The sequence below is a fragment of the Monodelphis domestica genome, chromosome 5 (genome assembly GCF_027887165.1).
Source record: "Monodelphis domestica isolate mMonDom1 chromosome 5, mMonDom1.pri, whole genome shotgun sequence".
Taxonomy (NCBI): Eukaryota; Metazoa; Chordata; class Mammalia; order Didelphimorphia; family Didelphidae; genus Monodelphis; species Monodelphis domestica.
Window position 1 is genome coordinate 3,498,062 of NC_077231.1, and position 14,211 is coordinate 3,512,272.

Genomic DNA, 14,211 nt, shown 5'->3' on the forward strand with positions numbered 1-14,211 from the left:
GAGAAGGAGCGAGGCGCAGGCCGGAGCTTTCTGTCCTTTAATAGACTGACCTGCCCAAGAGGTCTCCCCCCCCCCGCGCCAGGTCAGAGGTCAGGGCCGGGCAGCCCCTCCCCAAGCTGCTCTGGGAAGGCCGGGGAGAGGGGGGAGAAGCCGCTGCCCCCCCCATGCCCTCCCCCGCATGTCCGGCTGGCACTCCGGGCGGGCGCAGCCTCACGCCTCGTGGGCGCTCTCGGGGAAGAAGAGCTCCCGGCACCTCTGCACCGTGTCCTGGGGGGACGCCACGCTGTGGCCCACCGTGCGGGGGTCGTCATAGATCTCGTAGTCGTTCCCTCCCTGCAGGAGGAAGCGCGAGGCTAAGACGGGGCACAGTGGGCTGGGGACGGGAGGTCCTGGGTTCGGATCCTGGGCCGACTGGAGCCCATGCACAGCCCCCGTCTAGCCCGGGGGTCTCCCACGGGCCCTGCGGCCTTGGCCGGACACTCACCGGGCCGGTCTCGTTGCCAAAGAAGTGGATGGTGTCGAAGCTCTCCTGGTCCAGGCGGTCCAGGCAGTAGCGCTTGTCCCAGCCCTCGGGGAACACGTCGAAGCTGATCATGCCGCCTGAGGGAGCGGCAGCGGCTGAGCCCCTCCAGCTGCCCCCCCCCCCGCGCCCCCCTCCCTGGGAGACCCAGGCCCGCCCGGGGGAGGGGCGCCCACACACCTCGCGAGAACCTCAGCCCCTTGCCGGCAAACTCGGTCTTGAGGGCCTCCACAAACTTCTCGCGGATCCTCTCTTTCTGGAAAGGGAGCGGAGGGGAAGGCTTGGAGCCCTTCCCGGAGGAGGAGCCCCGGCCGGCCCGAGGGGGTCCTCACGGAGGCAGGGAGATCGCCTCGCTCGGTGCCCCCCCAAAGACTCCGCCTCCTCTGGCTCATTTTACAGACGGGCAAGCTGAGGCCATCAGGGTGGCTGGACTGCTGTGGGTGCGAGAGGCGGGGCGCACTCAGGACCCCCCAAGGGCTCCAGAAAGGTAACAGCCTGTGAAAGCCTTGGACTCAGAGCCCAGGGACTTGGGTTCGGATCCCGACTCCTTTCCTGACGCCAGCTGGGATCCTCTGGGATCTGAACACACAGCCTGGCCCGTGAGGAGCCACAAACAACATGGCGGCCTGGGAAAGCGGTTTCCCCCCCTCGGGATCCCCAAGTCCTAGCAGCCACCCCCGCCTCACCTTGTCCAGCTCCGAGAACTCGATCCTCTCCTCCAGGGTACAGCTCCGGCCGATGGGGGACACGTTCAGCATCCCGTTCCGGAACTCGATGAAGGTCCCGCTGCGGACATGGGCACAAAAAGGGATGGAGCTGGGGGGGGGGGGCAGGAGAGGCTGCAGAAGAGCCGAGTTCCAATCCAGCCCCACAAGGCCATCCTTAAAGATGCCCTTTGCTGTATTCTCCGGCCTCACCGCTTCTTGGGCAGCTTCAGCAGCGCCATGTAGTTGAGGCAGAAGTTGATGAGGTCCTGCAGCAGCTCCTCCCCGAGGTGGTTCTGGATGGTCTGAGGCCAAGCAGCAGCGGGTGAGGAAGGGGGGGGACGGGGGCTCCAGGGCTCCCCCTCCCCCGCCCCGGGCTGCACAGAGGGAGATGGATTGGGGAGGCAGACGCGGGGCGGCCAACCTGCTTGGAGAGCAGCCGTCCGTTCTTGTACTGCACCGTCCCATTCTCGGCGAAGACGTAATCGAACTTCTCTATGACTTGGGCGAGAGTGGAAGGGCGCCGGTGACCCCCCGCCTGCCCCGCCCTCCCCCACCCGGCCCAGCCAGCCCCTCCCTCACCTTCGTCGCCCTCGCCCAGCTGCTCGGCGATCTTGGAGTAGTCCGAGCCGCCCACCACCCCGATCTTCACGCGGCCCCGGAGCTCCTGGAGGAAGGCCGCCACCTCGGGGTCGATTTTCTGCGGGAGACAAGAGGCAGGGAGACGGCAGGGCCCTTGGGGTGGGGGGCCGGGCGGCGTCTTAAGGCCCCGGCGCTGACAGCTTCCTCCTGCGGGCACCACTGGATGAGGCTCCCCCCCAGGAGGCTGGGCTCAGGGGCCGGCGCAGTCACGCTAAGGGTGAGGGATGATGTGTGCACAGAGAACGCCAAGAGGTGGGGTGGCGGAGGGCCTCCTGGGCCCCCGGGACAGGCAGGTGTGCTGAGCCTCAGAGGCAGGGAGAGTCAGGAGCAGAGCCCAAGGAGGAAAGGGCACCCAAGGCAACGGGCTGCTGGCAGCATGTTTCCCAAAGATGAGGGCAGATGGAGCGTAGACACATGACCTTGCCTTGAGCTCCTCGGAAGACTCGGGGTGGCACCAGAGGGCAAAAGGTGAACATGGGACACGACAGCAAGCCCCCGCCCCACTGACAGTGCTCTGACTTGGACCCACCACTCTGGAAATCAATTTGCAACTAAACTTAACCCCGTGAAAACCCTCAGAGGGATACAGCTCAAGGAGATCAGGGACAGAGGGGAGGGGGCAGCTCAGTGGCTCACTGGATCTTAATCCAGGTCAGGAGGTTCTGAATTCAAATCTGACCTCAGACACTTCCTAGCTGTGTGACCCTAAGCCCCATTGCCTAACCCTTCCCACTCTTCTGCCTTAGAACCAACACACAGTATTGATTCTAAAACAGAAGGTGAGGGTTAAGAAAAAAAAAAACAAAATCAAAAGAATGAAAAAAATAGAAGGAAACATGGAAAATAGATCCAGGACAGACAATTTGAGAATTATTAGACTACCTGAAATCCATGACCAAATAAAAGCCTAGACATCTTATTACAAGAAATTATACCAAAAAAAAAAAAACCTGCTGAGATTCTTGAACAAGAATCCACAGATCATCCCTTGTAATAAATCCCCAAAAGACAACCCCCAGGAATGTTATAGCCAAGTTCAAGAGCTTCCAGGCTAAGGAGAAAATACTTCAAATGGCAAGAAAGAAACAATTCAGATATCATGGAGCCCCAGTAAGGATTATACAGGATCTGGCAGGTTCCACACTGAAGGATCACAAGGCTTGGAGTATGATATTTTGGAAGGCAAGAGACCTGGGTCTACAACCAAGAATCACCTACCTATCAAAACTGACTAAATACTTTCAGGGGAAAGTATGAGCATTTAATAAAGTATTTAAAGTATAATACAGATTTCCAAGCACTCCTGAAGAAAAGATCAGGATTAAATAGATAATCTGATATCCAAATATAAAATTCTAGAGAACCATAAAAAGATAAATAAGAGAAAAAATTTAAGGGCTTCAATAAGGTCAAATTGATTATATTTCTATATGGAAAAATGATATTTGTAACTCTAAAAATTGTTTTCATTATCATAGTTGATAGAAAAAATATACATAGTATGGTATGAAACTGTTCAGGATGATATGTAAAAAAATTAAATTGGGGGAAAAGAGGATTGTACTAAGAGAAATGTGAAGGAAGAGGTAAAATGAGGTAAATTATACCACATAAAGAGGTGTATGCAGGGGAGAATATTATTAGAAGAAGGGGAGGATGAGGGTGGTGACAGGTAATACCTAAACCTTACTTTCATTGGAGTCAATTCAGAGAGGGAAGAACAGCCAGATTTATTGAGGTACAGAATCCTATCTTACCCTATAGAGAAGTAGAAGGAGAATGAGGAAGGAGGGGTGAGGGGAGAGGGAAAAGTTGGTGGAGGAAGAGATTAAAAAACTCTAAAGAGAAGAAGGAAGGGAATAAGAAGGGAAGTGGTGGGAAGGGGAGTAAAATAAAGGAGAGGGAAAAGGGGACTGATTAAAAACAAAACACTGGTGTGGAGGGAAAGAGTGAAAGAAGAAAGGGCAAGATTAAAAAAGGAAATCAAAATGATGGGGAATACCCAGATGGAAATCATAACTGTGAATGTGAATGGGATGAACTCACCCATAAAATGGAAGCAGATAGCAGCAGAGTGGATTAACAACTTTTAAAATCCTGCCCTATGATGTTTAAAAGAATCACACATGAGGCTGGTAGACACAAACAGTAGAGGTAAGAGGCTGGGGCATAATTTATTGAGCATCAAACTGAGACAAAAAAGGCAGGAGTAGCAATTGTGACCTGTGACAAAGCTAAAGTAAAAATAGATCAGATTAAAAGAGATAAGGAAGGTAATTACATCCTGATAAAAGGCAGTATAGATAATGAATATCAGTACTCAACATATATGCTCCAAATGGTATAGGATCCAGATTTTTAAAGGAGAAACTATCAGGGCTTAAGGAGGAAATAGAGAATAAAACTATACTAGTGGGGGACCTCAACCTTTCCTCATCAGAACTATATAAAATGAGCCAAAAAAGAAGAAGAAAAGTGAATGAAATTTTAGAAAAATTATAGTTAATAGATATCTGTAAAAAAGTGAATAGGGATAAAATAACACCTTTTTAGCAGCACATGGTGTATATGTGGAAATATTGACCATGTACTAGGGCATAAAAACATCACAACCAAATGCAGAAAAGCAGAAACAATAAATGCAACTTTTTCAGACCATAATGTGATAAAAATTTTAATTAGTAAGGGTTCATGGGGAGATAAATTAAAAATGGATTGGAAATCAAATAATCCAATTCTCCAAAACTTGTGGGTTAAAGAACAAATCACAGACACAATTACTTATTTCATTGAAGAGAATGACAATGAGACAACATACCAAAATTCATGGGATACAGCCAAATGAGTACTCAGGGGAAAATTTATATTCCTGAGTGCCTATATCAACAAAAGTGAGAAAGAGTTCAAGGAATTGGGCAAGCAACTAAAAAAAGTAGGAAAAGAACAAATTAAAAATCCTCAGATAAAGACCAAAATGGAAATCCTAATAATCAAAGGAGAAATTTAATAAAATTTAAAGTAAAAGAACTATTGAACTAATAAATAAGACCAGGGGCTGGTACTTTAAAAACAAATAAAGTATTGGTTAATCTAATTAAAAAAAAGAAAGAAGAGAATAAAATTAACAGTATCATGAATGAAAAGGGTGCTCTCACCTCTAATAAAGAGGCAATTATTAAGAGCTATTTTGCCCAATTATATGACAATAAATATGCCAATCTAGGTGAAACGGGTGAATATTTACAAAAATATATTGTCTAGATTGGTAAAGAGGAAATAGAATAGTTAAATATACCAGAAAAAGAAATCGAACAAGCCATCAGAGAACTTCCTAAGAAAAAGTCCCCAGGGCCTGATGGATTCACACGTGAATTCTAGCAAACATTTAAAGAACAAAAACAAAGAGTAAGCATTTCAGAGGGCCCAAGCAGGCCTCACCAGCTTGATCATTGCTCCCTTAAAGGGGCCCTACTAGAATCCATTTAATGAGAAATTCCTATAAATGATTTCTGTTTGACAAGGAAGAAGAGCATCAGAACTGCCTTCCGCTTCCCTGAGGTCCCTGTGAGGCCAGAATGAGATGCTGCTGCCAGGAGAGGCCTTGGAGGACTGGAAAGGGCTCCAAAAACATCATTTATTCTTAGCATCCAGCTGGGGGACTCCTGGGAGGTGGGGGTGATCCATCTTAAGTCTTAAAGGGAGTAGAGGATGTCAAGGGGGATGCGATCTAGTCAGAAAAAGCGGTAGAAGTAGGGCAAGGCAAGCTGAGCTGGATGAGCCCATAGAGAATATGCAGGAGGACATGGGGTGGAGCTGGATGACTGACTTGTAGCCAGACAAGAGAGGGCCCTGAATGTCCAGTGAGCCTGGATGGCCTCTGAAGGCCCCACCTCTGCTTGTCAAGTAAGTGGGGGAAGGGTTCTCCCTCTTTTGGAGATGAGGAAACCTGGGAAGGCCTGGGAAGGGAACCTAGCCATGCCACCTTGCCCTGGCCTGGCTCCAGGCAGTGCCGGGCTCCTCCTGGCTGGCTCTGACACCTGGCATCCCGGTGACGGGAGGGGCACCTGGACGAGGCTGGCCAGCCCAAGGAGACGGGTGCCAGGCGTCTGCCCACACCCAGGGACGCCAGAGCAGGACCGTGTGTCTTCTCTTCCCTCTAGTTGGCTGGCCCAGGCAGAGGGGCCAGGCTGGCAGCCAGGGTTTACTGGGCACTCCTAGGTGCCAGGCCCTGGATGACAAAGACAGGAGGTGGGCAGAATTCCTACTGCGGACAGTTCCCGAGCGCAGCCAGAGGGCGGCGGGGAGACTTGAACCTTCTGAATGTTCTGTTCAGACCTCCAGTCTCAGTCTGGCAAGCAGGGGGGCCAGGGTAAGCGGGTGGTGGCCACCCAAAGGTGGCTCTGCCGCGGCCAGAGCGATGGGCCTGGAGCTCAAATCGCTTCCTACCTAGGTGACCCTGGCCATGTCCCCTTCCCTCTGCGGGAGAAGGAAAGAGCCCGGGCGGAAGAGTCTCTGGCAAGTGGCCGGCCCCAAGGGGTGAGGAGGCCGGTGCAGGAACTAGATTAGTGTCTGGCCAGCCCGCGGAGGGGGAGGGGGCTGAGGGCGCAGCGCTCTTGGGTGTGGAGTCCGGGCTGGGAAAATGGACTTGGGGGGGGGGGGGGGGATGTGCCGCCCGCAGAGGAGGCCTCCGCTAAGGGCCAGGCGGGCTTGGGGGGAAGGGAAGGGCAGGGTGTCCCCCGGGGCTGCCGAGGCCAGGCGCAGCCCATTTCTAAGGCAGGTGCCCCGACCACGGCCTGGAGCCCCGCCCGCACCCCCTCGCTCTCGCTCTCCCGCCCTGGCGTCCGTCCATTCATTCTCCGGGCCGGCCCGGGCCGGGTCGTACCTGGCGAGCCGGGGTGAGGGTCCCGTCCACGTCGAACAGGCAGAGGACGCGCTCCTTCCTCCGGGACGCTTCCCCGTTGGCCATGACCGAGGCCCAGACGAGCGGCGGCGGAGGCAGAGGCGGCGGCGGCAGGAGGGCCGCGGGCTCCGAGCGCTGGAAGAGGAAGGAGGCGGGAGGGGGCGGGGCGGGGCGGGGCGGGCGCAGACCAGCTGGCTGCACACACCCTGCCCGAGGGGACAGCCCGGAGGAGAGGCCTAGCCCCGCCCCGCCCCGCCCGGGGGGAGGGGGCTCCGCGCCTGCGGCCGCACTGACCCGCTGTGCTCTGGGAGGACGTGCGTTGTCCGGGGCCAAGCCCGGAGAGGTGTCGGGCTGGGGATTAAAGGGCCGAGCATCGCGCTGGCTGCTGGGAGCCGAGGGGGGCTTGAAACCTTCCAGAGCTTTGTAGGGCGGCGACTGCAGCTGAGGAGAGGCCCAGGGTCCGAGCCGCGCCCCTCCCCTGGCGGTCCCGCCTCCGTCCGCGGAGATCCCGCGGTCCTCCTTCAGCCTCTGGCCCGTCCTCTTGGGAAGGAAAGGCAACCAACGTCCTCAGGCCGGTGAAGAAACCCAAAGCGCGCTGCGGAGAAATGCCAATGCAGCCAGCCCTGAGGCTGGCCCTGGGCAATGAGGCATGCGGGGGGGCCTGGGAAAAGGCCACACTCATACCCTGTTGGTGGAGCTGAGAGCCATGCAGAGCCAGGCCAGGTGGCCTCAGACACTTCCTAGCTGGGTGACCCTGACCAAGTCACTTAAGCCCGCGGCCTTGACCACACGGACATCTAGAAATCCCCAGGTTATTTGGCTCGAGGGTAGAACCCCCCTTTGGACCTTGTCACCGGAGTTGGCCCCGAGGGAAGGTCCCTCTTCCCCAAAGATGGACATCCTGGTCCTTTGGGTGGGGGCAGCTGATCCCATCCAATGTTAAGTTACGGGGTGTCCCCCAGGCTGAGGCCCATGGCCTGGGCTGAGTCTTCCCCTCTTGTGCCCATGGTGGGGCCCCAGCCCCTCCCCGCCATTCCTGTCTGGAGCTCCTCCTTTAAAGTCAGTCACCTGCCCTAAGCCGCATCCCCAAGTTCTGGTGTCCCCCGAGTCACCCTGACTGTGCAGTGTTGGGGAGCAGCTGTTGTCCAGCCTCGTAGCACGGAACCCCTTTTCCCTTGATTAGAGAGTGACGTGGACCGTTCGATGGCAGCCTCCATCTCCCACCTCCGAGCCAATCCGCAGCCTGGATTCTGCCCTGGGAGGTGAGGGCGAGAAGGGCCGAAGGGCAGCCCTCTGCCCCCCAGGTGGCCCCAGGCTCCAGCCTGGGGGCCCGCTGAGCCCTGGCTGCTCCACTTCTGCGGCGCCTGGACGCCCCCCTTTCCTGGGAAAGGCTGGGGCGGGAGGGCGGCCCCAGAGACCCCTCGCTCTTTGCTTCCAACCTCTGCCAAGGGCCCGGCTCGCTGGGCCGCAAAGCTCTCCAAGGGCGCAGCTCTTCCCTGACGCGTCCCCTGCAGGCGGGACGGAGAAGCCGGCGTGTCAGTCACCGCTCCAGAAGTTGGGAAAGCGCCCCATCTCTCCCTGAGAGCCGGCGGTGCTTCGTGGGCAGCAGCCCCCCTGGCCCGAAGCCTCTGAAGCCCTCCTCTCTGCACAGGATTCTTGGCCTGGAAAGCCCCGCCGCAGCCCTGGATATGCCGAGGCCCCCACAAAGGTCATGAGAAAGACGCAGCTTTAAGAAACCACAGGGGCTTGGAAGGGGCAGACCCGAGTTCGAATCCAGCCTCGGCCACTCGGCTCCTTCACAGTGTGAGCAGGAGGGGGGAGGGGATCTGGGGGATTCTCCCGAGCCAAGTGGCAGCCCCCAGGCGTGCAGAGAGGCCAAGGGCGGCTGGGTTCCATCCAGGCTGGGGAAACAGGAGGGAGAAGTGCCAGCGACAGCGGTAAAGGGGCGGTAAACATGATGAGGCGCACGCGTGTGGGCACTAAAGTGACCCCGGCATTTACCAAGCTGATCACTTTACAGATGGAGAAACTGAGGCCACCTAGTCGGGGCGTGGCAGAACCTGCCTTCCCCACCCCCTTCCCCTGGGCCCCCGTGGGAGCCGCAGGAGTTGGGGAGGCGCCTGAGGGGACCTGAAGTCCTCATGGGGGTGGTCCAGCCCCTTAGGAGGCCGGCCCATGACCACCGGGATAGACCAAGGGCGGCCGGAGGCTAGAATTAGGCAGGTTCCCAGCCGGCTGACCCTTCTGGAGGCCCCTTGCCCCTCAGGCCTGCAGCCCAGGAGACCCTGGAGAGTTCCGATCCCCCTTCTGGGCCCTCTCCCTGCACTGGGAAGGGCCAGAGGGGCAGGATCAGTCCCCACTCGGGCTTCGTCTGCTTTGTTTTAAGCCCTCACCTTCCCTCTTAGAATCAGTACTGCGTATTGGCTCCAAGGCAGAAGAGCCGTCAGGGCTGGGCCATGGGGGTCAAGGGACTTGCCCAGGGTCACCCGGCTGGGAAGTGTCTGAGGCCAGATTGGAACCCAGGACCTCCCCTCTCCAGGCTTCCCAATGCTTGCTACCAGAAAGCCTTTGGAACCAAGGATTCTTAAAAGGCTTTTGTTTGCGATAACAATTTCCCACGTACCCTTATTGGAGCTCTAAGACCCAAATCGTGTCCCTCCTGCATCCGGGCATCTTCACACAAACCGCACCTCCCATGGGCCACTGGGGCAGAGCGGCTCCCGAGGACCCGCACCGCCCAGGACAGACCCCTTTTCAGAGCTGGCCTGCTTTCATCTCGTCTGGAGCTGCGGAGCACGCTCTGCCCCAAGGCCCTCTGACGGCCTGGCGTCCTGAGACCCCTTCCTCACGCGAGTGAGGACACACTGTGGGATGGGCAGGGGCGCTCTCTGCTGCCAAAGGGAAGGGATCCTTCTCAAGTACAGCACCCAGCCATTCCCCTGCTCAGCCAGATTGTGTAGCACCCTCTTACCTGGAGGTCAAGGTTGGTCATTATAGACCTTCACAGGCTGCTTCTATGTACATTCGTCCCCTTTTCATACCCCCATGCAGCCATAGGAGATTCCTTCTTCAATGCAACTGTCATTTCCCACCTCCATGCCTTTGCACATGTTGTGCCTCCTCTTCCCACTCCTCTCATTTTCCTCTTAGAAGCCCTAATTTCCTTTAAAGCTCAGCCCCAACCCCACCTTCTGCAGGCACTCTTTCCTGATTCTCTCCCTGCCATGAAATGGTGTTGTATAGTTTTGTTGTTTCATCATGTCTGCCTCTTTGTGAGTTTTTAGGTTTTGTATAAGAGGCAGTGTTGCCGAAGGGATAGGGAGTTGGTCTCTGGAGGCAGGAAGATCTGAGTTCGAGGCCTGCCTCTGACTCTCACTGGTTGTGTGACTCTGGGCCAGTCCCTTGACCTCTCAGTTTCCCAGGGGATTTTCTAAGAGGAGAGGCTGCCTAGCAGGTGCCAAACCATTTCCAGCAGGACTTTCCTTGCCAGCACAGGGATGCCTCTAAAATGAAACCACCAGTTAGGTGCCACTATCTTTGGACGAAGGTTAGTTAGTGGATTGATTAATGGGGCAGGCTGTCTCTGGTAACCAGAAAGGAAGAATTTCCCAGAATCCATGTTGGATGGCTATGGGGAAAAGTCTTTGATGGTCTCGAGGCCTCTGACCCATTGGGCCTGGGCTCAAGAATTTCTAGGCTCTTGTGTTCTGAGCAGGCCTGGGCATGGAGGCTGGAAAGAAGAAGAGGTTGGTCACAGGTATTTTCTCAGCCCTAGGCCAGTGGAGGGGCTTCCTGGTTTCCTGGTTTCAGTACCCTGGAGCTCCAAGGCTTCAAGGTCTCGGCAAGGAAACCAGAAGGGCTGCAGAGGGCAGAGCCCCACAGAGGCAAGTGACCTTTTGAGGTCATAACAAGCAAGGATTTTTGATGCCCATTTTACAGTTGTGGAAACTGAGGTCTAGAGAGGTTGTCCATTGTCTGACTCATAGCTAGAAGAAACCCAGACACCACCCTGTTTAAGCCCCTCATTGGGCCATCCTCCCAATGACCTCATTAAAGTTGAGTACTCAAGAGAGAAGGGAATGGGTGGGTGGGACAGCTCAGGGTGCTGAATTTCTGCATGGAAATCACTGGGTTCCTCATTTGTTGAATGAGGGTAATAACAGTGCCTGCCTCACTGGTTGCTGGGAGGGTCCGAATGGATCTTGGCCTCAGCTTCCCTTCCTGTCAGACCCCCATGTGTGGAATGAATTCATGTGCTCCTCTAGGAGTGGATGTCCCTCCTAGACCCCCAGGGAGTGAAGGCTTCTTTGAGGCAACAGAATAAGACCTGGAGGCCATTTTGGGATTGCCACAGGTCTGGGGCTTGGGAGGCCTCTTAGCTCAAGGAGGGAAACCATGAGGCCATCCTGCCTCTGCATCTCCTCCGACCTCTGGTGCTGTGGGGTGGGCTAGCCTCCCACAGGGGATGGGGTCTTTGAGGTGGGACACAACTTTTGCATTCAACCCACAGCGCAGGTTTCACAGGATAAACTGCTCCACCTTGGCTGAGGCCTGACTTTATTTTATACCCTCATGATCACACATCTACTTGGCACACAGTTTCATTCTCAACATACATGTTTCCATAGAACCTAACAACAGACAGGAAGCCTAAGGAGCAGGATGCTCCCTGCTAAGGGCAGGATCAGTGGATAGAATCAACATGACCCAGATATAGGTTAGGGAATTCAGAGCACAGATTTGCCAGAAGTTTTTATACCTAGAAAAGAGGGTCCTATCTAAGTAGGTATATAAGAATCCTTAGGTTTAATTTTGTAAGTGGGATCTCCTGGTAATATCCTGGGGGAACAGAGAGAGACATCTGTATTAACCCTGCAAGCATGTTTCATCTATTTTTCCTGGGGCTAAGTAAGAATAACAATCATGGCAATTCCAATAATAAGGGGATGTTAATAATGAAAGTCACTTAGGGGGGTTTCAGTGGGTGTTTCCATCCTTCCTGGGGGCTGCTTTGCAGTCCCCAGTTTCCACATGGACCATGTCAAATAGTGTGGTCTCTGATGGTTCCCAGCACTCTAGGAGCTGGACAAGCCCCCCATCTCTCCAGAACGTCCCTGCCCTGGTGGAAGCTTGTAATGAGGATTGTAAGTTCAGCCCCCAGATTTGGGGTGGGGGTATGGGGCAGTGGGGGGCCTTGCAGCAGGAATCTCTAAAATGCTTGGATCTGTCCACCTGCATGGGCCTTGACACCAGGGCCCCGGCACTTTCCACCTGCTTCCTGGGCTCTCCACTCTCTGACTCCAGAGCCAAAACTGATTTGTCTGGGGCTGCCAAACCCCTCAGTGACTGCTTCCTGGCTGCATGACCTTGGGCAAGTCACTTCACCCATTTGTTTCCGCTTCTTCCACTGGGCAGCCTGAATCATCCCGAGGATCCAATGAGGCCTACTGAATGTTCCGGGCATACAAGAGGCGTTGCCAAAGCGCCCCCTATTTTTGTAGGGCTTCATTATTCCCATAGTGCCCTGATGACTTCCAGAGGAGATCATGGAGCCGGAATAAGTCACAAGGTTGTGTGCAATGGAAGCTTGAGGGGCCTTGAAAGATCAGGGGACTAAGGAGAAAAGTCTGAAAAGGAATGAATTTATGAAGGGAAACACTCATGGGGCTGCCTGGGGGCAGGGACCTCACCTAGCTGCCCCCACCCACCTGCCTTCTCTTACAGATGAGCTCTGGAGTCTTCCTCCCACCCCAACCCCCAGTGGCTTTCCAGGGGATACCCTGAAGCCAATGAACATTTCAGGAAGTGGGCAAGAAGGAAATGAAGGGCAGGAAGAAGAGAGAGGTCAGGACTGGACTCCCCGGGGCTGATGGGAGGATCAGTCCAGACCTCTCACACAAAAGGGCACCCCAGGCAAGCTCCCAGACAATTTCCAAAGACCCCAAAGCTAGAAGGCACCAGCTTTGGCTGACTTAGAGATGAGTAACTATCAATAACCAGAGAAAAACACACTCATTTCTCGCCCGGCACACACACACACTGTTATGTGACTACAGGCAGCCCTGGGAGAGGGGCCCCACCTTCCCCGTCACAGGCCGCCCTCACCCCAGGAAGGAAGTCCTGCCAGCTCCCTCTCCAGGGCCCTTAACAAGAACTTTGCCCCTGCCCAAGGACCTTCCCGCCTCTTGTACAGCCTGGGACTTGTCCAAAATGACGGAACAGGGGCAAGAAAGGACGGACGGATGGTAGGCTGTGCCGAGAACACCTTGGTTTGCCTGGCAGGACTGACCCCTCCCAGCCCCAACACCCCTGTTCTGAGCCCCTCCCAGCCCTGATACCCCTGTTCTAGGCCCCTCCAGTTTAGGAATTCTTGGATTCTGCATGGACATGGCCATGTTTGAGGCATCGGGCACTGGGCAGGGGGGCCAAGAGGGCAGAGCAGCTGCCACCTTCCCCAGGGGTGATGGGGCTCTCCTCATAATCTGGGAGGTCAGGCAGTCAGCAATTATTAAGTCCCTACAACAGGCCAAGTACTGGGCTAAGTGCTGGAGAGCCATGGTTCCTGTCCAGTCAAATGGGGGAGACAACATGTCAATAAGTAAATGTACATAAGGTTCCATGGAAGGTGTGGGGCACAGCTGGGGCAAAGGTTCTGAGATGGGAGATGGAAGATTGTGTTCAAGAGATAGCCAATGGGCTATTAATCTTATGTGGACTGATATCTGGGCTCATGTGGGAAGGAAGAAAAGAAGGAAGGAAGGAAGGAAGGAAGGAAGGAAGGAAGGAAGGAAGGAAGGAAGGAAAGAAGGAAGGAAGGAAGGAAGGAGTGGGGGAAGGAAGGAGGGAAGGAAGGAAGGAAGGAGTGGGGGAAGGAAGGAAGGAGTGGGGGAAGAAAGGAAGGAGTGGGGGAAGGAAGGAAGGAGTGGGGGAAGGAAGGAGGGAAGGAAGGAAGGAAGGAAGGAGGGAAGGAAGGAAGGAGTAGGGGAAGGAAGGAAGGAAGGAAGGAAGGAAGGAAGGAAGGAAGGAAGGAAGGAAGGAAGGAGGGAAGGAAGGAAGGAGTAGGGGAAGGAAGGAAGGAAGGAAGGAAGGAGGAAAGGAAGGAAGGAAGGAAGGAGGGAAGGAAGGAAGGAAGGAGTGGGGGAAGGAAGGAAGGGAAGGAAGGAGGGAAGAAGGGAAGGCTGAAGGCGCCTGCCCCAAGGAAATGGCCCTGGGGGGGCAGGCAGGGACTTTCCCAGGGTTGTCAGCCCTGTGTCTGCTGGCTCCCATCATACATCATGACAGTGGTGCTCCCTGGATGGAGCCGCCTAGGCTTCCATCATGGGTGGCAGCAGTAGCCCTCTCCTGGGCCCTTCCTTCCTCCCTCGCTTGGACCTCGCAGCTCCTCTCTCTAGGTCCCAGGCCCAGATCCCGAGACATAGCCAGGCCTGGCCCTTTAAGGCAGAGCT

General features: G+C 55.1%; 1 protein-coding gene across 3 annotated transcripts; it reads right to left on the reverse strand.

Moving 5' to 3' along the window:
- Nucleotides 1-20: 20 nt before the first annotated feature.
- On the reverse strand, nt 21-7,358 carry PMM1 (phosphomannomutase 1). 3 transcript variants are annotated; one of them, XM_056797436.1, is made up of 8 exons: nt 6,749-7,358; nt 1,807-1,924; nt 1,649-1,725; nt 1,438-1,529; nt 1,207-1,306; nt 701-954; nt 485-600; nt 21-333 (listed from the first exon to the last, which is right to left on the reverse strand). In XM_056797436.1, the coding sequence occupies exons 1-8, from the start codon at nt 6,830-6,832 to the stop codon at nt 308-310; spliced, it is 867 nt and encodes a 288-aa protein (XP_056653414.1). In that variant the 5' UTR covers nt 6,833-7,358; the 3' UTR covers nt 21-307. The 3 variants fall into 3 exon arrangements, with proteins under 3 accessions (XP_056653414.1, XP_007506131.1, XP_016282650.1); XM_007506069.3 differs by having other exon boundaries at nt 701-776; nt 6,749-7,253; XM_016427164.2 differs by having other exon boundaries at nt 485-568; nt 701-776; nt 6,749-7,148.
- Between the last annotated feature and the right edge of the window lie 6,853 nt (nt 7,359-14,211).

Excerpts from the sequence above, each read along its gene's own strand:
- PMM1 (XM_056797436.1), bottom strand. The coding sequence starts at position 6,832 with ATGGCCAACGGGGAAGCGTCCCGGAGGAAGGAGCGCGTCCTCTGCCTG. Across the intron at positions 1,726-1,806 it reads GCTGGGCGAGGGCGACGAAG|TCATAGAGAAGTTCGATTAC; the intron begins GTGAGGGAGGGG and ends CTCTCGCCCAAG. Across the intron at positions 601-700 it reads GGGGCTGAGGTTCTCGCGAG|GCGGCATGATCAGCTTCGAC; the intron begins GTGTGTGGGCGC and ends CCGCTCCCTCAG.